This window comes from Podarcis gaigeae (genome assembly GCF_964106915.1).
Source record: "Podarcis gaigeae genome assembly, chromosome: 5".
Lineage (NCBI taxonomy): Eukaryota > Metazoa > Chordata > Lepidosauria > Squamata > Lacertidae > Podarcis > Podarcis gaigeae.
In genome coordinates, this window is record NC_139681.1 from 7,977,934 (window position 1) to 8,002,341 (window position 24,408).

At 44.3% G+C, this 24,408-nt stretch overlaps 2 protein-coding genes across 6 annotated transcripts in view; one reads left to right on the top strand and one right to left on the bottom strand.

The window, feature by feature from the left end:
* The window catches only part of TIGAR (TP53 induced glycolysis regulatory phosphatase), a 30,457-nt gene extending 27,706 nt beyond the window's left edge, over positions 1-2,751 (bottom strand). For 3 of the 4 annotated variants that reach the window (XM_083738942.1, XM_083738941.1, XM_083738940.1), the window contains exons 1-2: positions 2,640-2,739; positions 559-596 (exon numbers count right to left, since the gene is read on the bottom strand). In XM_083738942.1, the coding sequence (XP_083595068.1) occupies positions 559-596; positions 2,640-2,686 (85 nt within the window). In that variant the 5' untranslated portion in view covers positions 2,687-2,739. Of the gene's footprint in view, positions 1-558; positions 597-2,639 lie in introns of all 4 variants that reach the window. The other variant, XM_083738939.1, reaches the window with a different exon arrangement.
* A 3,037-nt stretch (positions 2,752-5,788) lies between these two features.
* PARP11 (poly(ADP-ribose) polymerase family member 11) lies at positions 5,789-14,281 on the top strand. Of its 2 annotated transcripts, none has more exons than XM_083738944.1 (8): positions 5,789-6,184; positions 6,590-6,736; positions 7,782-7,902; positions 9,036-9,111; positions 10,547-10,619; positions 10,707-10,837; positions 12,353-12,504; positions 13,906-14,281. In XM_083738944.1, exons 2-8 carry the CDS (start codon positions 6,593-6,595, stop codon positions 14,217-14,219), a joined length of 1,011 nt encoding a protein of 336 aa, XP_083595070.1. In that variant the 5' UTR covers positions 5,789-6,184; positions 6,590-6,592; the 3' UTR covers positions 14,220-14,281. The 2 variants fall into 2 exon arrangements, with proteins under 2 accessions (XP_083595070.1, XP_083595069.1); XM_083738943.1 differs by lacking the exon at positions 13,906-14,281 and adding an exon at positions 6,348-6,475 and having other exon boundaries at positions 6,118-6,184; positions 6,590-6,692; positions 12,353-12,916.
* The last annotated feature ends 10,127 nt before the right edge of the window (positions 14,282-24,408 follow it).

Consider the following 24,408-nt stretch of genomic DNA (forward strand, 5'->3'; position numbering starts at 1 on the left):
CTTGCAAATCTTCACCTGATGTTTGAAAAAATGCAGGGCAACACACAGATAAATAATATCTGAGACCACTCGGTGCTGGACTTAGTCTGTTCTCAGGATACTGAACGGAAAAATGTTTCTGCCCTGCTTTTTCAAAAAAACATGCCCAATCTAATTAGGGCTCTGTGTGCACAGACGCAAGCTTCTATGGGCGTTTATCAGCTGTTTAAGAAAGTGTATGTACCAACGGGTGCCTCTGTGTTTCTCCAAGCTGAAAAGGCTTGGGAGTCAGAATTACCTGGATCCAGCCACCCACCAGACCTGGCAAGCTACTGCATGCTGCTTGAGTTCTTTAATAGCTTTTCAGCCCAAGGAGCTGCTGGGCGGAGGCTTGAGGTATTATTTTAAAACAACACACAGCATAACAACATAAATAATCATTTGACTACAAGACAAAGCCAAAAATATTTGCCAAAATATTTCAGTGTTTAATGAGAGTGCAGAACTGAAGCTAAAGGCAATTGTGACTTGTTATGAAGCATGACTTATTACTCTTGCTGCAACAAAAGAGACACAAACCTTGTAGAATCTTCTCTTTGTTGTATCTTGTTTCCCCACTGAAAGAGACAAAATATTTTCAAAAAAAGAATTCTTATTTATGGAGACAACTTACATAACACAGAGGAGGAGGGTAGAGAGAAAGGGAAGGGGTAGACAGCCATGCTGGAAGTTGCCTCCCCGTAAAATTCAGGTGTTTATTTTCCTTACTGGTCAAATTGAAAAAAAATATGGTTCAGCAGATTGTGGCTGAAGCAGACTGTGCATACATACCATCTACAGTGGTACCTCGAGTTAAGTACTTAATTCGTTCTGGATGTCCGTACTTAACCTGAAACTGTTCTTAACCTGAAGCACCACTTTAGCTAATACGGCCTCCTGCTGCCGCTGCGCCACTAATGCACGATTTATGTTCTCATCCTGAAGCAAAGTTCTTAACCTGAAGCACTATTTCTGGGTTAGTGGAGTCTGTAACCTGAAGCGTATGTAACCTGAAGCGTATGTAACCCGAGATACCACTGTATTGCTAACCCCAGGCACCAGTCAACACACAAACACACGTACATGCATGCACTCCCCAAAGCATTTTTTTAAAAAAAAGAAAACAAGGGAATAAGGGCAAGGCTCACAACCAAGTCAATACTTAATTTGCTGCATGCACATTTCAACAGGGAACCTGGGAGGAAGCCAGGGTCATTCCTCGGCTGAGGAACATACTGCAAGCTATTTTTAGATATATTCTGCCTCTCTTTAACAGATCTCAAAGCAGCATATGAATTATTTCCCTGGGGAGGTCACTTTGGTGCAGCTAGCACAATCCACTGTCTCGTAAGACAGATGGTTGCCAACAAATGTCTGGTTGTTTTTTTAAATTTATTGATATTATTATTTCCAATTGTTTCTAATATGTTTTTTGAATTACTGTTTATATATAGTTTTTCATTTTACATGTGTGAGCCACATAGGGCACCATTTTGTGGAAAAGTGGCATATAAATAAACAGATTCTGACGACCCTCCATGCTTAAAAAGCACTGCAGCTAAAATACGATTAGTAACTAAAACCAACATTTTCCTAGATATCACAATGACTGCATTTTTATTTTTGGAAAACGTGCAATTATTTCTGTGGAGCGTTTTGATGTAAACATTACATGATCGTTGCAAAGCGATGTATGTATTCCATCTTTTTATGGATTTTGTATAGACCCTCATACTAGGTTTCCATTAAAACTTAATTAAAATCTGGAGCAGGCCTCATTGGACCTCCTTGGGCAGAAATATATGGTGTGTGAGTGTATCTGTTAATATCGGGTTTTTACGGTATGCCAGTTACCATAAAGATGGCTTTCAAACCTGTTCATAAATTACCGGTAATTAAAATGTAGGAAATTAATAAATTTAATAAACTTAATTAAGGTAATAAGAATCCTATTTAAAACAAAATAAAAAAGATTGTTTTTGTTATTTGGCGTCCACAAAATGAGTTTAAACCAGTAGGACGTCTATAGTAAAATTTACACCTGGGTTTGGAAATTTGAAATCTCATGTCATCGTTAGTAGTAATCAGGGCTGGATTTAGGTTTGATGAGGCCCTAAGCTACTGAAGGTAATGTGGCCCTTTATATGTCCAGCTGTCCTTTGTCAACAACAAATTGTCACTGTTTTTTGTCTTGAATATCTGCTATATGGTAATTAATAATAATAGTAATTTTTATTTATACCCCGCCCTCCCCAGCCAAGGCCAGGCTCAGGGCGGCTAACAAGCAATAATAAAAACAAGTTGAATGAATACATCTTAAAAACAAGATTAAAATACATTAAAATATTAATTTATGGATCTCATAGGTATCTAAAGCCCTTTGCACATGCAGAATGGGAGCCTACACAACACAAAACACTGTTGCTGCGTGTAGCTTTTATTTGTTTTTTTATCTTATATTTTGGAAATATACATCCAGTCCCGTGTCGTCGTCCCCCCGTAATTAGCATGTTTAGCATATATGTAAATCCGGCCCTCCCTGAGGTTCCCGAGAGGCTCCCTCCCTCCCCCCCGCCCGAGCCAAGGGCAAAAGGCGGCCGCGTGAGGGGCGCCGTACTCACTGCCGGACGACGGTTAAGCCGAACGCGGCCGGCCTCATCCTGGCCATTCGCCGCGCTCCGAACCCGCCCCTCCCCCAACCCAACCGCCGGCCGGCTTCTTCCTCCGCCGCCGCGCGCGGAGATGACGTCACGCGGCGCGCCAGCCGCTCCAGCCAAGGGGCGGGGGAGAGTTAATGGTTCCGGACCTGAGCCGGCGGGGGGGGGGGGCGCGGAGTAAATACCGCAGGACACCCGCCGGCCACCTTCGTTTAAAGCAAAATTTCTCATTTTGGCAGAATAAAAGCTTGCGCTTGCTCAAGGCTAGCCCTTAACGCGTGAACAAAAACCCCGCTTCGGTTTCCCACGTGCCTCGTCCCCCCCCCTCTGGGTGAAAGAGAAGCGGGCGGGAGTTCCCTTTGGCAGGGCCGGATTTAGGTTTGATGAGGCCCTAGGCTACTGAAGGTAACGGGGCCCTTTCTATGTCCAGCTGTCCTTTGTCCACAACAAATTGTCGCTGTTACGTGTGTTGAATATATGCTATATATGGAATATATGGTAATTTATGGTATCTCAAGCCTTTTGCACATGCAGAATGTAGGCACCCTATCTATAAGGTAAAGGGACCCCTGACCGTTAGGTAGAGTCGTGACCGACTCTGGGGTTGTGGCGCTCATCTCTCTTTACTGGCTGAGGGAGCCGGCGTACAGCTTCTGGGTCATGTGGCCAGCATGACTAAGCCGCTTCTGGCGAACCAGAGCAGCACACGGAAATGTTGTTTACCTTCCCGCCGGAGCGGTACCTATTTATCTACTTGCACTTTGACGTGCTTTCGAACTGCTAGGTTGGCAGGAGCAGGGACCGAGCAATGGGAGCTCATCCTGTCGTGTGGATTCGAACCGCCAGCCTTCTGATAGGCAAGTCCTAGGCTCTGTGGTTTAACCCACAGCGCCACCCGTGTCCCTATATATAGAAATGAGCAAATCAGTGATATGGTAATTTATGGACCTAATAAGTATCCAAAGCCATTTGCACATGCAGAATTTAGGCACCCTATATATAGAAATGAGCAAATCAGTGATATTTTAGGGAGCAGTCTAGCAGGTGGGGCAAATGACTTACATCATAGGAGCCTACACAACACAACACAATACACTGTTGCTGTATGTAGGTTTTGTTTTATTTGTTTTTTTCTTATATTTTAGAAATGTACATCCAGGTTTTTTCCCCTTTGAATTTTTTTGGGGGGACCCCTAAGCTATAGCTTGTTTAGCTTATACGTAAACCCGGCACTGCCTGTTTCATTCACAGACCTGTTGCACATGGTGCGGCGGAGTGGCGGCCCGAGAAAGTGCTTTCTGCTCCCCTGTGCCTGCAGCATTCTCGGGATTGCAGCCTTTCCCACTCTCCCCCTGGCAACAGGTCTGCCCTTTTCCTCTGCTGGCGGCAGCTGCTGCACAGCCCGCTTCGCACTGCAAACGACCAACCAGATGCTGCCAGGGGGGAGAGAGAGAAAAGCATAAAAGCGCAATGCGCTGCTTCACAACCGTGACTGGCGCGGGAAACGGTCCTGGTACCTGGGCCTTAGGCAGCAGCAGCACGTGATGGGCCCGCTGTGTGGAGCGGAGGCAGCGGCGGCAGCATGCAGGCGGCGGTGCCCTTCGAAGGCACAGCAGGAAAAGCAACGGGCGGCGGCGGCGGCTCCAGAGTGCCTGAAAAAGCACAAAAGCGAGCTCGCATTTCCTCGCAGGTGGCTTTGCGGGCTCTGACCATAGCTGTCAACCGTCCCTTATTTGGCGGGAAACTCCCTTATCCCAGCGCTGTGTCCCACTGCTGTCCCTTATTGATGATGTCCCTTAAATTTCCCGGGTTTCATGCTCACCCGGCTCAGGAGGGAAGCAGCGGCTTGGGGTCCTCTGCCGTGAGAGAGAGTGTGCACATGAGCTGCCGCGTCTCCGTCTCTCCCTTTTCCCTGTCAGGGGCACGTCGTGAGGAGACGGGTGGTAGCGGGCGGGCAGGCAGCCCCTCTTGCGAGACTTCTGCTATGCTGCCAGGGGAAGCCGGGGGCGGCAGCGGCGGCTGAGGAGGCGGCCTGAGGGAGGAGGAAGAGGAGGGGATGGGGAGGGACGCAGAAGGGCGGCCATTCAGCGGCCGCTGTGGGGCCGCAACTGCCTCATGCCAGGCTCACAGGTGGCGTGAGCAAGAGTCTCTCTCCCTCCCCCTCCCTCGGGCGGGGAAGGACCGATGGAGCTCCTCGCGCCAGGACGACGGCAGCCCCGACGTGCTGCTTAGCATCCCCTCCAACCAGTGCAGCATCTTAATGTAGTGATTTCCCCCTCTGCATCCCGTTCATAACTCTATTTTTAACAATCATTTGTCCATCCATAGTTCAAATTTTTACTACAAGTTTTCTGTCTATCCTACCAACGCATGTAACTCTTTACAATAGCTTTTCCACTAAATGATAAACTTTCCCCATTCTTTATTAAAGAGGTCCTCTTCCTGGTTTCTAATTCTGCCTGTAAGCTTTGCCATCTCCACGTCCTTCATCAGTTTTCTCTTTGGTGGGAGCTGTAGACCCTTAGGCTCATCTAGTCCAACCCCCTGCAAAACCCAGTCAGTGGCAGCCAAAGCAGCCTGGCTCCATCAGTGCATAAACTAAGCCAAAAAGAAATTCAAAGACTATCTACAGAAATATTGCAAAATTAATGAATGTTAGACGATGTTGGATAGAAATTAAGTGGTTTCCAGCTGTAATGTGTTAAGAGAATACAGGAAAAAAAGGTCTAGAAGCAGGTTAAAATTTATTGATAAGGATTTGTTGAACTAACAATCTGAATTGGAACACAAAAAAGGGAGGTAAGAGGAGGTCTGGGAAATAAGTTAACGGAAAATAAGTAATGGAAACTTTGTGTGTTTTTTAATTATTTTTATTTTTTGTATTTTTGTTATTTTTTCTTTTTGATTTTTATTGTATTAATATTGAAAACTTTAATAAATATCTTTTAAAAAAAAATAAAATAAACTAAGCCAAAATCCCTTATTTTGGCTGCTGATCCCTTCTTTTCGAGGCTTCTGGTCCCTTATTTTCAAATCTGTCAGCTGACAGCTCTGGCTCTGACAGGTGAGAGGCGGCGGAAGGGGCGGGCACGAGAGGGCGGAAGCGGGGGGCGGGGCGCGCGCCCGTCCGTCAGGCGGGGCAAGCCACGCCCCCTCCCTGAAGAAGGGAAGCTCCGCCTGAGGGGGCGAAGGCGGAGCGGCCGCCAGGTGGCTCTTCTGCGTTGCATGTAAACAAACGGCCCCGTTTATCCCCGCCGGTTCGGCGTCAGGAGAAGCCGGTGGGGATCCCGTTCTCCCCGCCCGCCCGCCCGCCGCCGCGGCCTCCTTCCTCACGGCGCCTCCCTGGGCGAGGGAGAAACCCGCGCTCTGCACATGCTCTGGGGCACCGCCGCCGCCGCTGATAAGGCCAGAGCAGCGGGGGGGGGGGCGGATAGTCCTCGGGGTTTAGCGCCGAAGAGGCGCCTTCCGAGCAGGGGGGGCAACTTGAATATGAAGTATTGAGGGGGCAGGTAAGCCTGATCGATCACACCCAATGCCCCATAACTTTTGGAAGGGGATCCGGCCCCCTTCAAATATTTTATTTGGGGTGGGGGGGAGCAAAGGGACCACGCCCCCCCCAAGAGCTGGCTCCGATGCTTCCCGGTTGACTTGGGGACCCCTTGTTCCTCCCAGGATGCGCCCCCGTGGATGTTTGCAGGTGAAGTTGCAGAACAAGGTGTTGGGAGTAAGAGGCAGATTTTGACAGGACACCACCGGGAGTGTCATCAAAGGGCTGTGATTCCAGTCCTGTATGAGGATCTGTAAGAACTCTGCTTTAAACTTTGGAAATGCTTTCTCCCCACCCCTCCACCCCAGGAATTGAAAGCTTCTTGTGACCAGAAATTTCACTCCTGCGACTGCTCTGATTCTTTCAGGAAATGTCTGGACCGTTTCAAGAGATGTCTCGGGGAGCAGATGAGCTCTCTCATGATATGGCAGACCCCCTTGAAGAAATGGACACGTCAGATACCCAGTGGGGTTGGTTTTACTTGGCTGAATGTGGCAAGTGGCATATGTTTGAGGTAGTCATTTCTGTAGATAGCCCACCCTGTTCAACATTCTGTTTTCCTGTCCTTGCACTCTGCAAAGTAGGTTGTGGTTTTCATTTCACAGATGGAAAAGCGAGGCTAAGAATCTCTTGCAAGTCGTCGTATATTTTATAAATTTTATATTAAAATACATGAATGGACAACAATGTGCTCTGCTGGAAGTATCAGAGGGTTCAACTTTTATACAAATATATGCACAATTGGAAAACAGTTTTAGGTGTTAGTTTAGTTTTGGTTTACAAAAATCAGATAACTGATTGCCAGTTCTTCACATCTCCGCTCCTCCACATGCAGCTGCTGGGTGACCTTGGGCCAGTCACACTTCTCTGAAGTCTCTCAGCCCCACTCACCTCACAGAGTGTTTGTTGTGGGGGAGGAAGGGAAAGGAGAATGTTAGCCGCTTTGAGACTCCTTAGGGTAGTGATAAAGCGGGATATCAAATCCAAACTCTTCTTCTTCTTAGCAACCTTTTACATTATATGATTTACTCTTGCCTTCACTTAATTTAGATAGCTTTGCTTATTGCCATGCTTTCTTTATCAATTCTTTTGTTGTAGGAAATTTTGCAGAATGCCAGTTACTTGCAATAACTGATTTTGTAATAGTGGATACAGTAAATTAATTCCTTTGACTTCAGTGGTGCTTACTCTCGTCCAGTTGTGTGTAGTATTGCAGTTCAAAACAAGGGCATTGTTCCGATTAATAATAAAGGTTGAAGGAGACCCCAGCCTACAGCTTTTGCAGAATTAATTATGCTGGGTTTATTAGGTGTAAGATGCTGTGAATGCAAAATCTCAAACAAAGAATTTTCGAAAATTTAAATGAGAACTTTGGCAGTTCTTCTGTACTTCCAACATTTACAAAATCTTGTAGCTGAAAGTATTAAAACTACTGAGGGACCTCTGCATCTATTCTCCTAAATTCTTCTAAAATTCACTCTAAAATGCTGTTTATGTGCTAATGATTATTGGGTCACTTTTTATAACCTTTAAAAGTCTGCTTTTCATTTGTTTTGAAGACTGATTCATCTAGCCAGTGTTCACTTAGCAGTGAAGACATTGAAGGGATGTTCAAAATTAATCCACAAGGTTCCATTTCTTTTACAACTGCAAAATTCGACTATGTGCTGGACTTTTCAGGTATGTATATCTATTTACTGGGAAGGTATAAGACGTTTATAAGCCAGGGGAAATGCCCTATGTTGTAATTGGGAAGTTTTCTGATTGCGTGGGTGAATAATTAACAGAGAACTTTTACTTGTAGTAAGGCATATGATGCAGTGACTATGTTGAAGAGAAACACATTTGTATGGGTTACTGCCTGGGGGACTTACTTGATTGATTTTTATCACATTATCGGTGGTTTACGACATTTTAAAACACAAGTTTAACTTATTCTTACACCCTTATTAAGTTCACAGTACCTTAGCATTGGGACGCAGGTAGTGCTGTGGGTTAAACCACAGAGCCTAGGACTTGCTGATCAGAAGGTCAGCAGTTTGAATCCCCGTGACAGGGTGAGCTCCCATTGTTTGGTCCCTGCTCCTGCCAACCTAGCAGTTCGAAAGCACGTCAAAGTGCAAGTAGATAAATAGGTACTGCTCCAGCGGGAAGGTAAACGGCGTTTCCGTGCGCTGCTCTAGTTCGCCAGAAGCAGCTTAGTCATGCTGGCCACATGACCCGGAAGCTGTACGCCGGCTCCCTCGGCCAATAAAGCGAGACGAGCGCTGGAACCCCAGAGTCGGCCACGACTGGACCTAATGGTCAGGGGTCCCTTTACCTTTACCTTTTACCTTGGCGTTTGGTATGGCTTATTCTGTGAGCTGCCCTATGTGTCCTGCCCAGAGGTCTTGAAGACAAGATAGGATAGAATGCAGTAACTCAGTATAAATATAGTGTGAATCAGGAGTGAGAGCAGGATACTAACAAAAGGGAAAGTTGTCCCCCCGCTCCCAGTGTGTGTTTCCTTAAAGCTTGTAAGAAAGGGCAAGAGCCATATTTGAACATATCAAATCAATTTACCTACGATAGATTTTGATTGGCTTGTGAACTGATCATTGGTGCACTTTTATGTGCTGTTAACTGAAATTCCCATGAAAGAACAGTGAAAAAAGTGCTCGGCAAAATTCTGTCTGTCCATTTTCTAGACCATCTTTTCCCAACCTGGTGCTCTCCAAATATTGGGACTAAAACTCTCATTACTCCTGATCTGGAGGGCATCAGCGTGTGGCAGGCTGATTTAGATTTTGGCTAACTCTGGTTTTTTTACACAGGGATGAAACAAACTAACCAAACAACTGGAAAAGAACGTCCCATAAAAAGAGCTCCATTTTCTATCACTGCCTTCAGGTAACAGTCACTCACATTGTCCTTGTGACATAGTTATTTTTTTCTTTAAAATGTTTTAGTGTCCTGTTAGGTCAGGCTTCCTCAACCTCGGCCCTCCAGATGTTTTTGGCCTACAATTCCCATGAGCCCTTGCTAGCAGGACCAGTGGTCAGAGATGATGGGAATTGTAGTCTCAACATCTGGAGGGCCGAGGTTGAGGAAGCCTGTTTTAGGTTCATGCTGATAGTCTTCCCCCCACCTTGAGTATATTAAAATGCAAAAGACAGATGAAACTATATTCACAGTTCATCACTTGGTGCACCTCAGACATTGTGGAAACAAATTATCGTAGCTATTTTGCAATACAGTGGTACCTCGGGTTAAGTACTTAATTCGTTCCGGAGGTCCGTTCTTAACCTGAAACTGTTCTTAACGTGAAGCAACACTTTAGCTAATGGGGCCTCCTGCTGCTGCTGCACCGCCGGAGCACAATTTCTGTTCTCATCCTGTAGCAAAGCTCTTAACACGAGGTACTATTTCTGGGTTAGCGGAGTCTGTAACCCAAGGTACCACTGTATCTGATGCAATTTATACACCAGCCCTATATTTACTTCATTTCTCTTTTTCTCATTTTAACTTTGCATCCCTGAAAACATTCAGTTTTGAATGAGCTCTCTTCCAGTCCGCTGAGCAAAAGTTATTTTGTTCAAGCCTCATTGAATAGTAGCTTTGCAAAGTACATTATTTATTTCCTTGTTTTCATCTCTCTTCCTCCTTTGATTAACTTCTTGATCATCTAAACAAGTAAGATATTCAATAAGGAAAAAAGAATGGGTAGGTGAATCAGACTTAATTACTTCAAGGGAAAGAGCTGCAAGTCTTTGGTTTCTGGCCATAGATCTCTGCTTTGCATGCAAAAGTTGCCATGACCAAAGCCTCACGTCTGCAGGCAAGAGACCCCAGTCTGAAATCCTGGAGAACCACTAGCAGTCAACATCAGCAGCACTGAACTAGATGGGCCAGTGGTATCGCTAGGTTTAAGGCAGCTTCCTGTGTTCCTAACCTTTCCAGAACTGATTTTAAAAAATAATCTAAGATCATTTCCTCTTCAGGTGACCTCTTACATTTTCTTAGTGTTTTGGGTTCTCCCTAGGACAAAGAAGTGGGAATAAGTTAAGTAACCTCTGCCCCTTGTAGGAAAATTGGAGAAAACATAACTAAATAGGCACATCTAAAACCTTAAGCTTCTAATTCAGCAAATCATTAAAGCACCTGACTGACTGATTATTTTTCTTTTTATTCTGCCCTTATTGTTCAAAAACAAAATCTAAAGAGGAAACTAAAACTCTTTCCAATCCTTTACATTTTTGTAAATTTACATATTGCATTTTGTGTAGTATTTCTGTCTTGAGTGGGGGATGTGACAGCGTACTGACTACTCCTTTTGTGCTTAAAGTTTCATCTGTGAAAATCAGTCTATCCCCATGCCTTCACACTGGGAGAATGTAAATTCAGAAGAGCCATACCAGGTAAGACCTTAGTAGGTTATTTTGAAAACGTTAGAAGCAAAGGACTTAATGCATCTGGGTAAAGTTGCGTGTTTCTCTCTCCTTCAGCTAATTACTTTGCATAAGCTGACAAATGAATATAAGGAGGTTGCTAGCCAGTTTGGGAAAACAATGGATAGTAATCGGATTAGAAGAATTCAGAGAATTCAGAATCTAGACTTGTGGGAATTCTTTTGCAGGTGAGACTATTTTTAAAGTCGTTTTTGTGCTAAATAGCATCTCTTTTAAAGACAGATCATTTCAGTATTTACATTGACTTAATTTCAAACTTAAAATTCATGTTTCCTTTTGTTCATTCTTAATCAGACCTGTCTTTATCTGCCTTGCAGTGCATGTCTTTCATTCTTTTCTCTTTTAATACATTGTGCACTGAGCCCCAAACTACATAAATGGCCAGTGTCAACCCATATCTCCTACTAGCTCACCCTGGTAATGTTTTAATTAAAACACAACATTGTTATTGTGGTCCTGACAGTTGACTCTACACGTTTTGGTTGTTGTTGCTTTAAAAATTCTTTCCCGCTCTTCATCTGAGGATCAGAGGGCAGTTTACAGTATAAAAACACAAAAATCCATCGCATAATAACAAACAAATTCAATTATTTAGGTTTAACGGACTTGAATTGGCCTGCTGAAATGTCACATTTCAATTCAAAGTGCCCAAATATTGTTGTTGAAGGTTGCAGGAGTTGAAAAAAACTGGACCAGTCTGCACGTTTTCTTCATCACAGAAATGCCACTTGAAATGTTCTTTGCATGATCTTTTTACATAACGTTGACTCATGATTTTCCCTTGATCTGTTTTGTATTTCCATGCCAAAATATATCCATGTCATTAATGTGCTAATTCATAAAGTGCTCTGGCAGCAGAAACCTTGTCGAAGCCAGTATGATTTACTCATCCTTACAATTAGACCAGCATAACTTAAGTAGCCTACCTGCCAGAGGAAAACAACAACATCCCTGCCTGGTTATCTATAAACATGTCTTACCACAAGCAGCTGGGCAAGTGTCTGCTTACATGCCTGTAAAATGTTTTAGAAATTGCCGTTTGGGGGCCTTTTTAATCAGCTTTTTTATAATTAGTTTCCTAGCTGTATGCAGACACTTACAGAAATACATTAAGCAAAGATCTGCTATTTGTTTTGCGTAATGATTTGTCAGCCAAGAACCCCACAACAGGAAATTCATTGGTCTCCAATGGTTGCGCCGAAAGTATTTTATAGGTCAGCATCAACAATATTTGCTAGCAGTAGATCCGTTAATGGTTTTTGCATGATGAATTATAGTGATATCCCAGTGTTGTTTTTTAAAATTTATTTAGGGCTCTGATTTATAAAATAACAAATTTCTAATGTGTGCGATTGTGTGGTAGAAAGGACTGTATTGGTTCATGCAGCTGGTGTATGGAGAATATTATTTTTGAAATGTTACCTTGCGTACAACTAAAAAAAGCCACAAAACATTTCTGCAAGTAGAAGACTAGTTTATCGGTGATCTGGCCCAGGCCTCTCCCTGCATTCACAAGTGCAGTCTCCTACCTGCAGTCTGCAGTCTATTTTTTAAAGGAATTTACTACCTCTTCAACTGTGAGATGGCAATGGCTTTCCGACCTTGGCTTTTGCTTTGCCCACATTTTTATTCTAGTAGCGTATTTCCATTACAAATGGTTTGTTATTTTGTCCTTTTGACAGGAAAAAGGCTCAGCTAAAGAAGAAAAGAGGTGTCTCCTTCATTAATGAACATATGTTGTTTCATGGCACCAGCAGTGAATTCGTAGAAGCCATCTGCATTCATAACTTTGACTGGAGAATCAACGGCATGCATGCTGCTGTATATGGAAAAGGCAAGGGGCTGCATGAGATGTCTTTTATGGGTCTGCATACACATTATGTTCTTGCAGCTTTCTCCTAGTTAAATGTTTTACGACAAAGTAGTTCCATGCTGCCCTTGTGAGCATCCCTTAATTAATCTGAAAAAAAGTCTTGCTAAGGGTCAGAATTGAGAGCCATAAATCAGAGCTAATCCCAGAAATTAGACCCGCGGCAAATCACCAACAAGTTCCCAAGCACACCCACTAGTCCTTGAGTGAGTGATGTTCCAAGGAAAAGCAAGCAAGGACTGGAAGTGGCGTTTCACGATCTGGATTTGTCTGGAAGCTTTCCACATAGTCCCAGCAACCAATCGCAGAGCAGGTGGTGCATATACTGCTTCCACCTCCGGCTGCTATCCAGTGGTGCGGGTCAGGAAGTGCGTGACATCATTATACAGTGGTGCCTCGCAAGACGAAATTAATCCGTTCCGTGAGGCTCTTCGTATAGCGGTTTTTTCGTCTTGCGAAGCAAGCCCATTGACAGCTTAGCGGATTAGTGCTATTAGCGGTTTAGCGGCTTATCAGCTTAGCGGATCAGCTGATAAGCGGCTTAGCTGCTTAGAAAAAAGGGGAAAAAACCCACAGGAACTCGCAAGAGATTTTCATCTTGCGAAGCAAGCCCATAGGGAAATTCGTTTTGTGAAGCGCCTCCAAAACGGAAAACCCTTTCGTCTAGCGGGTTTTCCGTCTTGCGAGGCGTTCGTCTTGCGGGGCACCACTATATTTTATCGTGTGTTTCCATTGATGCATGTTTTAGGCCATGGGTAGGCAAACGAAGGGCCGCGGGCCGGATCAGGCCCAATTGCCTTCTGGATCCGGCCCATGGACAGTCTGGGAATTGCCGCGTGGATCGCCAGTGCGCACATTCTTTCCCTCACACAGTGGCGGCGCCTCCTCCCTCCCTCCTCCTGGCTTCTCTCCGCCCTGCCTAGAGGAGGAAGGGGGCTGGGCCACATGACCCGGAAGCCAAGGGAGCCAGCGTACAGCTTCTGGGTCATGTGGCCAGCATGACTAAGCCGCTTCTGGCGAACCAGAGCAGCGCACGGAAACGCCCTTTACCTTCCCGTGGTACCTATTTATCTACTTGCACTTTGACGTGCTTTCGAACTGCTAGGTTGGCAGGAGCTGGGACCGAGCAATGGGAGCTCACCCCGTTACGGCGATTTGAACCGCCGACCTTCTGATTGGCAAGTCCTAGGCTCTGTGGTTTAACCCACAGCGTCACCCACATCCCTAGAAGTGGGGATTTGACACAGTTGCCATTTTTGGAAGCAATCCCATGCCTTTGATCATGTGTGGTTCCACCCTCAGGCTTCAGTATGTAGGATAACTGTATTTCTGGACTATGCTCAAGCACTTTTCTTTTTTCTGTAGGGACGTATTTCGCAAGGGATGCTTTATATTCCAGCCGCTTCTGCAAAGATGACTTGAAGCATGGCAGCACATTACAGATTCATGGAGTTGACCTGCAACTTCAGATGTTTTGGAAGCATAAAGTGATGTTTCTCGCTCGTGTATTGACCGGGGACTATGTCAATGGGGACTCCAAATACGTGAGGCCACCTTCAAAAGATGGGAGCTTTGTGAATTTATATGACAGCTGTGTAGACAGCACCTGGAACCCAAGGATTTTTGTCATCTTTGATGCCAACCAGATCTATCCAGAATATTTAATAGAGTTCAGCTGACTGAGCTGAGTGGCGGTATTTAATTTGTTCGCTAAAGAAAATAAAACTTACTTCGTGGATAAGTGTTTGGCAGAATGGAAGTATGAAGCTTGACTAACTTCAAATTTCAGATCATTTAATTTTCAAATCCTTCATAAGCACTGTTATTGATCGTGCTACATTACATATGGCCATTAATCTTGGAACTTGGGCCAAATAGGAATTGAAAATATCAGGGCAACAATTGGTTCAGCTTGCTTACTTCACAATCCGTCACCTGTCAAAACTGGCTGTGTGATAAAATTCAAGTAGAGCTTGGTGGTTCTTCAGTAGGATTGTAACATCTAACTTAAATTTATCCCTGTGATAAAATAATCAGCTGTTGTGGCTAAAAGTGAGATATACTGCTCATATCCAAATGGACATTTTTAAAAAAATGAGAATTAGGTTTGGTATGTTATAAATCCTGCAGCTTTCCTACAGCCACCAGTTCAAAGTGTTGCTGCTGACCTTTAAAGCCCTAAACGGTCTCGGCCCAGTATACCTGAAGGAGCATCTCCACCCCCATCGTTCTGCCCAGACACTGAGGTCCAGCACCGAGGGCCTTCTGGCTGTTCCCTCACTGTGAGAAGCCAAGTTACAGGGAACCAGGCAGAGGGCCTTCTCTGTAGTGGCACCCGCCCTGCGGAACGCCCTCCCACCCATCGTCAAAGAGAAAAACAACTACCAGACTTTTAGAAGACATCTGAAGGCAGCCCTGTTTAGGGAAGCTTTTAATATTTGATGTTTTATTGTGTTTTTAATATTCTGTTGGAAGCTGAACCAGATGGGCCAGGAATAAATAAATTATTATTATTATTATTATTATTATTATTATTATTATTATTTATTATTATTATTACAGCCACTGAAGTGGAACGGGGGCACAAGTCCAAGGGGATGGTAGGCAGTATGGGGTAGAGCTAATAGACCAAATATTTGTGGTAGCATCTTGTTCCAGTCTCAGTAAAACCAAAAGCCTACATCCGCACAGGAATAGTGAGAATGGGTACATGACAACGTGAACCAAGTGTCATGTGACAAGGGCTCTACCCTGTGTCTGAACTTCTCTATAGTGGGGTGGGGGTGCTAGGGGAAAATTCACACCTGGCAACCCATGTGCCCCTTTGGTTTCAGATAGTACATGGTTTAAAAAGCCCAGGGCACAAATGTTGACGACCCTCTAGCGGCTACGATGGCTCATTTACCAGAAGCAATGTATTTAGCATTAGCTCTGGACGTGTATACGCGATTCTGACCAAACTAAGCCTCCTAAATCAAAATATACATCAGGAATAACCCATATATATATATATATATGAATCGTAGAAAGGGACCCCAAGAGTCATTTAGTCCACCAGCAGCAATGTATTTAGCATTAACTCTGGACGTGTATACGCGATTCTGACCAAACTAAGCCTCCTAAATCAAAATATACATCAGGAATAACCCATATATATATATATATATGAATCGTAGAAAGGGACCCCAAGAGTCATTTAGTCCACCCCTGAAAATAACGGCCGTAAAACCTGCATTCCCCCCTTACTCAATTTAACAGCATCCCATCTCATGATTCACGCTGTCACTAAAGAAAAAATTATAGATAAGCCGTCTCCTCTGGGGCTGAGTGTTACGTTATTTTCAGCTCTCTCAGCACCAGCCCCATATTTAATGCACTATCGTGTGGACAATGTAGCCAGGTGAACCAACATCGTCCCACTGAATTCAATGATATCTGGGATGCTTCTCTGTGTTATACTTGGGGCTTGCCCACATGCATGGAAAGCTGGGACCCAAGAGGTTTTCCACTTGCCTCGTACTTTCTAGGCACAGGTCTGAGCGGTTTTGCATTTGCCCTATGGATTACCGTATTTTTTGCTCTATAAGACTCACTTTTCCCCCTCCTAAAAAGTAAGGGGAAATGTGTGTGCGTCTTATGGAGCGAATGCAGGCTGTGCAGCTATCCCAGAAGCCAGAACAGCAAGAGGGATTGCTGCTTTCACTGCGTAGCGATCCCTCTTGCTGTTCTGGCTTCTGAGATTCAGATTTTTGTTGTTGTTGTTTTCCTCCTCCAAAAACTAGGTGCGTCATGTGGTCTGGTGCGTCTTATAGAGCGAAAAATACGGTATCCTCCCCCCCCCCGGAAAACGTGATGTTTACCACTAAATTGGAAGAAATGGCAATCAGTGGAGCCTCGATAAGGAAGCGGCTGTTTTTAGCGGAAGCACTGTGAGGGGAGAGAGACTTGGTGCTGTTCATCAGGTGATGGCTTTTCCCACCTGCCTTACGCCACCCTCCAGCCCTAGGAGCCTTCCCACACCATGACTTTAGGACCAGCAGAAGTAGCTGGAAAGAGAGAAGAGGAGGTCAGGGGTATTTTTAAAAAAATAATTATATAAGTTGTGTGTCTTTGCTTCTCAATTTGTATTGCATTATTTTATGCACTTGCTGTTATTTTTATGGATTCGAGTTTGGAAATTATTGTAATTGTTAAGAGTGAATTTCTGTTTAATGTTTGCTGATATTTAATTTTATTGTGTGCTATTATAGTCTAATGGATTATTTAATATTACATTTTTTTAGATATAAGTTGTTTATTTTAAAGTTTTTTTATTATGGCATTTTTGTATTGGATCAGATTGTGTGGTGTGTGAGATCTTTGTTGTTTCATCTTGTGAACCGCCTTGTGTACAGTAATATAGAAAGATGGTACAGTGGTACCTCGGGTTAAGAACTTAATTCATTCTACAGGTCCGTTTTTAATCTGAAACTGTTCTTAACCTGAGGTACCACTTTAGCTAACGGGGCCTCCCGCTACTGCTGCACAATTTATATTCTCATCCTGAAGCAAAATTCTTAACCAGAACATTTCGTACAAAGATTACCATAAGAAAGGACAAAAGTGGTAAGGACCTAACAGAGGCAGAAGACATCAAGAAGAGGTGGCAAGAATACACAGAGGAATTATATCAGAAAGATATGGATGTCTCGTACACCCCAGGTAGTGTGGTTGCTGACCTTGAGCCAGACATCCTGGAAAGTGAAGTCAAATGGGCCTTAGAAAGCACTGCAAATAACAAGGCCAGTGGAAGTTATGGTATTCCAGCTGAACTATATAAAATTTTAAAAGATGATGCTGTTAAGGTGCTACACTCAATATGCCAGCAAATTTGGAAAACTCAGCAGTGGCCAGAAGATTGGAGAAGATCAGTCTACATCCCAATCCCAAAGAAGGGCAGTGCCAAAGAATGCTCCAACTACCGCACAATTGCACTCATTTCACACGCTAGCAAGGTTATGCTTAAAATTCTACAAGGAAGGCTTAAGCAGCATGTGGATCGAGAACTCCCAGAAGTGCAAGCTGGATTTAGAAGAGGCAGAGGAACCAGAGACCAAATTGCAAACATGCGCTGGATTATGGAGAAAGCTAGAGAGTTCCAGAAAGACATCTACTTCTGCTTCATTGACTATGCAAAAGCCTTTGACTGTGTCAACCACAGCAAACTATGGCAAGTTCTTAAAGAAATGGGAGTGCCTGATCACCTCATCTGTCTCCTGAGAAATCTCTATGTGGGAGAAGAAGCTACAGTTAGAACTGGATATGGAACAACTGATTGGTTCAAAATTGGAAAAGGAGTACGACAAGGCTGTATTTTGTCTCCTTGCTTATTTAATTTATATGCAGAATGCATCATGCGAAAGGCTGGGCTGGATGAATCCCAAGCTGGAATTAAGATTGCCGGAAGAAATATCAACAACCTCAGATATGCAGATGACACAACCTTGATGGCAGAAAGTGAGGAGGAATTAAAGAACCTTTTAATGAAGGTGAAAGAGGAGAGCGCAAAATATGGTCTGAAGCTCAACATCAAAAAAACGAAGATCATGGCCACTGGTCCCATCACCTCCTGGCAAATAGAAGGGGAAGAAATGGAGGCAGTGAGAGATTTTACTTTCTTGGGCTCCATGATCACTGCAGATGGTGACAGCAGCCACGAAATTAAAAGATGCCTGCTTCTTGGGAGAAGGGCAATGACAGGCCTAGACAGCATCTTGAGAAGTAGAGACGTCACCTTGCCAACAAAGGTCCGTATAGTTAAAGCCATGGTTTTCCCAGTAGTGATGTATGGAAGTGAGAGCTGGACCATTAAGAAGAAGGCTGATCGCCGAAGAATTGATGCTTTTGAATTATGGTGCTGGAGGAGACTCTTGAGAGTCCCATGGACTGCAAGAAGATCAAACGCATCCATTCTTAAGGAAATCAGCCCTGAGTGCTCACTGGAAGGACAGATCCTGAAGCTGAGGCTCCTGTACTTTGGCCACCTCATGAGAAGAGAAGACTCCCTGGAGAAGACACTGATGCTGGGAAAGATGGAGGGCACAAGGAGAAGGGGGTGACAGAGGACGAGATGGTTGGATAGTGTTTTCGAGGTTACCAGCATGAGTTTGACCAAACTGCGGGAGGTAGCGGAGGACAGAGGTGCCTGGCGTGCTCTGGTCCATGGGGTCACGAAGAGTCGGACACGACTAAACGACTAAACAACAACAACATAGGGAAGTTTTTTAATGTTTACTGTTTTATTACCTTTTTATATCTTTTGGAAGCCGCCCAGAGTGGCTAGAGCAACCCAGGCAGATGGATGTGGTATAAATACAGTGGTACCTCGGGTTACATATGCTTCAGGTTACAGATGCTTCAGGTTACAGACTCCGCTAACCCAGAAATAGTGCTTCAGGTTAAGAAATTTGCTTCAGGATGAGAACAGAAATCGTGATCCGGCAGCACGGCGACAGCAGGAGGCCCCATTAGCTAAAGTGGTGCTTCAGGTTAAGAACAGTTTCAGTTTAAGAACGGACCTCCGGAACGAATTAAGTACTTAACCTGAGGTACCACTGTAGTAAAATTGTTGTTACAGAACAGGGCACCCCTATTTTCATCGGAGAAATGTTGGAGGGTATGCTTTTGTCCTCACCTCAGTTTTGACTACGGGCTCCTCACACAGCTCCTGACACACGACAGTGTGTTGCCCATCGCTCCGTTCTGACTAAAGGATTTTATGCAGCCACTGCTGGCGGGGACGTTTTGGGACCCAAAATATCCAACGCCACTAAATTCTGGTGTACTTTTTAACATAATAGTGTAAACAGGGATCAAAATACAAACACTGAGAAGCCTTTCCCCCCGCCCCACTACTTTATATGGAAACAATTGGAAAAACCTCTGTGATTGAGGCTACTAACATGGCGCTTTTTTGTACAACGAACACTTCTGAGGTCATTCTTACTACTACTTTAATACTGTTTTACTACTACTATACTACCACTTTACTATTGTTTTACTACTGCTTTACTGCCTCTTTACTACTACTTTACTGCCATTTTACTAGTGCTTTACTACTACTTCACTACTGCTTTACTATCATTTTTCTATTACTTTACTACCATGTTACTACTACTTTACTACTACTTTAAAGCTATTTTACTACTAATCCACCACTCAAAAATGGTGCCAAACGGATGCAAATGCTCCCCTGAGAGGTTTGGCGGTCGAAACAGAAGGCTTTTTATCACAGGAAAAGAAATCAGCCCTTGACAACTTAACCTGCAGAATTTTTTTTTTGAAAAAATCCCTAAGCCCCGGGGTCATAATTTGATGAAAAATCTGACTTTCGGCCATTCACTCAAAAATGGTGCCAAACGGTTGCAAATGCTCCCCTGAGAGGTTTGGAGGTCGAAACAGAAGGCTTTTTATCTCAGGAAAAGAAATCGGTCCTCGACAACTTAACCGTCAGAAAAAGATTCTTTTGAAAAAATCCCTAAGCCCCGGGGTCACAATTTCATTAAAAATCGGACTTTCGGCCATTCACTCAAAAATGGTGCCTACTGAAGAAAGTAGGAAAAACCACTGGGCCGGTAAGATATAATCTAAGTCAAATCCCTTATTTTGACTACTGGCTCCTCACACAGCTCCTCACTCACGACAGTGTCTTGCCCATCGCTCAGTTCTGACTAAAGGATTTTATGCAGCCACTGCTGGCGGGGACATTTTGCAACCCAAAATATTCAACGCCACTAAATTCTGGTGTACTTTTTAACATAATAGTGTAAAGAGGGATCAACATACAAACACTGAGAAGCCATTCCCCCCGCCCCACTACTTTATATGGCAACAACTGGAAAAACCTCTGTGATTGAGGCTACTAACATGGCGCTTTTTTGTACAATGAACACTTCTGCGGTCATTCTTACTACTATACTACTACTTTACTACTGCTTTACTACCACTTTACTACCATTTTACTACTACTTTACTACTGCTTTACTACCGCTTTACTACTACTATACTACAATTTTACTACAACATTACTACTTTAAAGCTATTTTACTACTATTCCACCACTTTACTATTGGACCATTTTACTACCGCTTTACTACTACTTTACTACTATCTTACTGCTGTTTCACTACTGCCTTACTACCATTTTACTACTATTTTACTACTGTGTTACTACTACTACTTTACTACTGTTTTACTACTACTTTACTGCTATTTTACTACTATTCCACCACTTTACTATTGTTTTACCATTACTTAACTGCTACTTCACTACTGGTTTACTATTGCTTTACTACCACTTTACTTCCACTTTACTACTGCTACTTTATTACTTATCCTACTTTACTATTTATACCCCTATTTATACAGTAGACCTTCCTGAACAATGGCATGCCTGTCTATAGTAACAAATAGTATTGTTACTATTTTATTAATTGTATATACTTCCCTTCATCCGTAGATTTAAGGTTGGTTTACAACTTAAAAATGCAAGGTAAAAAACACAAAATACACAATAAAAACAAGAACAAGAACAAACCAATAAGCCTCCTCCCTCAACCTCTCCTTTGGCTTGTCCTTCACTCACGACTTCTCTCTTGTTCCTTGATCTTAACTTCCCCACTTTTGCAAACCTTCCAGTTGTCCCTAATTTTCCTGGGACAGTCCCAGATTTATTGAAGCTGTCCTGGTTTCTGATATTATCCTGCTTTTCCTAATAATAATAATAATAATAATAATAATAATAATAATAATTTATTATTTATACCCCGCCCATCTGGCTGGGCCTCCCCAGCCACTCTGGGCGGCTTCCATAAAAACCAAAAATACAGTAAAATCACATGTTAAAAACTTCCCTGAACAGGGCTGCCTTAAGATGTCTTCTGAATGTCAGGTAGTTGTTTATTGCTTTGACATCTGCTGGAAGGGCGTTCCACAGGGTGGGCGCCACTACCGAGAAGGCCCTCTGCCTGGTTCCCTGTAGCTTTGCTTCTCGCAATGAGGGAACCGCCAGAAGGCCCTCTGCGCTGGACCTCAGCGTCCGGGCAGAAGGATGGGGGTGGAGACGCTCCTTCAGGTATACTGAACCGAGGCCGTTTAGGGCTTTAAAGGTCAGCACCAACACTTTGAATTGTGCTCGGAAACATACTGGGAGCCAATGTAGGTCTTTCAAGACCGGTGTTATATGGTCTTGGCGGCCGCTCCCAGTCACCAGTCTAGCTGCCGTATTCTGGATTAGTTGTAGTTTCCGAGTCACCTTCAAAGGTAGCCCCACGTAGAGTGCATTGCAGTAGTCCAAGCGGGAGATAACCAGAGCATGCACCACTCTGGCGAGACAGTCCGCAGGCAGATAGGGTCTCAGCCTACGTACCAGATGGAGCTGGTAAACAGCTGCCCTGGACACAGATTTGACCTGTGCCTCCATGGACAGCTGTGAGTCCAAAATGACTCCCAGGCTGCGCACCTGGTCCTTCAGGGGCACAGTTACCCCATTCAGGACCAGGGAATCCTCCACACCTGCCCGCCTCCTGTCCCCCAGAAACAGTACTTCTGTCTTGTCAGGATTCAACCTCAATCTGTTAGCCGCCATCCATCCTCCAACCGCCTCCAGACACTCACACAGGACCTTCACTGCCCTCACTGGTTCTGATTTAAAAGAGAGGTAGAGCTGGGTATCATCTGCATACTGATGAACACCCAGCCCAAACCTCCTGATGATCTCTCCCAGCGGCTGCATGTAGATGTTGAAAAGCATGGGGGAGAGGACAGAACCCTGAGGCACCCCACAAGTGAGAGCCCAGGGGTCTGAACACTCATCCCCCACCACCACTTTCTGAACACGGCCCAGGAGGAAGGAGCGGAACCACTGTAGGACAGTGCCCCCAGCTCCCAGCCCCTCAAGACGGTCCAGAAGGATGTTATGGTCGATGGTATCAAACGCCGCTGAGAGATCCAGCAGAACTAGGAAACAGCTCTCACCTTTGTCCCTAGCCCGCCGGAGATCATCAACCAGTGCGACCAAGGCAGTTTCAGTCCCATGATGAGGCCTGAATCCCGACTGGAAGGGATCCAAATGGTCCGCTTCTTCCAGGCGTGCCTGGAGTTGTTCGGCAACCGCTCGCTCTATCACCTTGCCCAAGAATGGAAGATTTGAGACTGGACGATAGTTGGCCATTGTGGCCGCATCTAAAGATGGTTTTTTAAGAAGCGGTTTAATAACCGCCTCTTTCAGCGGGTCTGGGAAGGCTCCCTCACGGAGGGAAGCATTCACCACCCCACGAAGCCCATCGCCCAGTCCTTCCCGGCTAGCTTTTATAAGCCAGGATGGGCAAGGATCCAGGAGACAGGTGGTTGGTTTCACTCGTCCAAGCAGCCTGTCCACATCCTCGGAGGTAACAGATTGGAATTGATCCCACTCAACTTGACTAGACAGAACTCTAGCACTCTCCCGCCCTGGCCCTGCTCCCACGGTGGAGTCTACTTCTTCCCGAATCTGAGCGATTTTATCTGCAAAAAATTTTAATTAATAAGTGGTACAGCTAGGACTGGACTTTGGAGCCTCCCTCACCCAAGCACCCAGAGCAGGGTCGGCCTGTTCATGAGGTAGACTAAGGCAGCTGCCTCAGGCAACAAAATCCAAGGGGCGTCTCTGGGTGTGTCCCCAGAGACGCTTATTCTGTTTCTGATGATAAAAGCCCATCTGTTTCCACCGAAAAACCTTTCAGGGGTTCCTTTACAACAGTTTGGAAGCATTTTTGATTGAATTGCAGAACGTCAGATTTTTGCTGAAATTGTGACCGCGCGGCTTAGGGATTTTTGCAAAAAAAGGTTGTTCAGACGTCGAGGGCTTATTCTGTTTCTGATGATAAAAACCCTTCTGTTTCCACCGAAAAACCTTTCAGGGGATCTTTTGCAACAGTTTGGCAGCATTCTTGAGTGAATTGCAGAACGTCAGATTTTTGCTGAAATCGTGACCGCGCGGCTTCGGGATTTTTTCAAAAAAAAGTTGTTCAGACGTTGAGGTCTAATTCTATTTCTGATGATAAAAACCCATCTGTTTCCTCCGAAAAAACTTTCAGGGGATTGTTTGCAACCGTTTGGCAGCATTTTTGAGTGAATTGCAGAAAGTCAGATTTTTGCTGAAATTGTGACCGCGCGGCTTAGGGATTTTTTCAAGAAAAAGTTGTTCAGACATCGAGGGTTAATTCGGTTTCCGATGATAAAAACCCATCTGTTTCCACCGAAAAACCTTTCAGGGGATCGTTTGCAACAGTTTGGAAGCATTTTTGATTGAATTGCAGAACGTCAGATTTTTGCTGAAATTGTGACCGCACGGCGTAGGGATTTTTGCAAAAAAACGTTGTTCAGACGTCGAGGGCTTATTCTGTTTCTGATGATAAAAACCCATCTGTTTTCACCGAAAAACCTTTCAGGGGATCCTTTGCAACAGTTTGGAAGCATTTTTTATTGAATTGCAGAACGTCAGATTTTTGCTGAAATTGTGACCGCGCGGCTTAGGGATTTTTGCAAAAAAAAAGTTGTTCAGACGTCGAGGGCTTATTCTGTTTCTGATGATAAAAACCCTTCTGTTTCCACCGAAAAAACTTTCAGCGGATCTTTTGCAACAGTTTGGCAGCATTCTTGAGTGAATTGCAGAACGACAGATTTTTCCTGAAATTCTGATCGCGCGGCTTCGGGATTTTTTCAAAAAAAAGTTGTTCAGACTTCGAGGGTTAATTCGGTTTCCGATGATAAAAACCCATCTGTTTCCACCGAAAAACCTTTCAGGGGATCTTTGGCCACAGTTTGGCAGCATTCTTGAGTGAATTGCAG

Excerpts from the sequence above, each read along its gene's own strand:
- PARP11 (XM_083738944.1), top strand. The coding sequence starts at position 6,593 with ATGTCTGGACCGTTTCAAGAGATGTCTCGGGGAGCAGATGAGCTCTCT. Across the intron at positions 9,112-10,546 it reads TTTTCTATCACTGCCTTCAG|TTTCATCTGTGAAAATCAGT; the intron begins GTAACAGTCACT and ends TTGTGCTTAAAG. Across the intron at positions 12,505-13,905 it reads TGCTGCTGTATATGGAAAAG|GGACGTATTTCGCAAGGGAT; the intron begins GCAAGGGGCTGC and ends TTTTTTCTGTAG.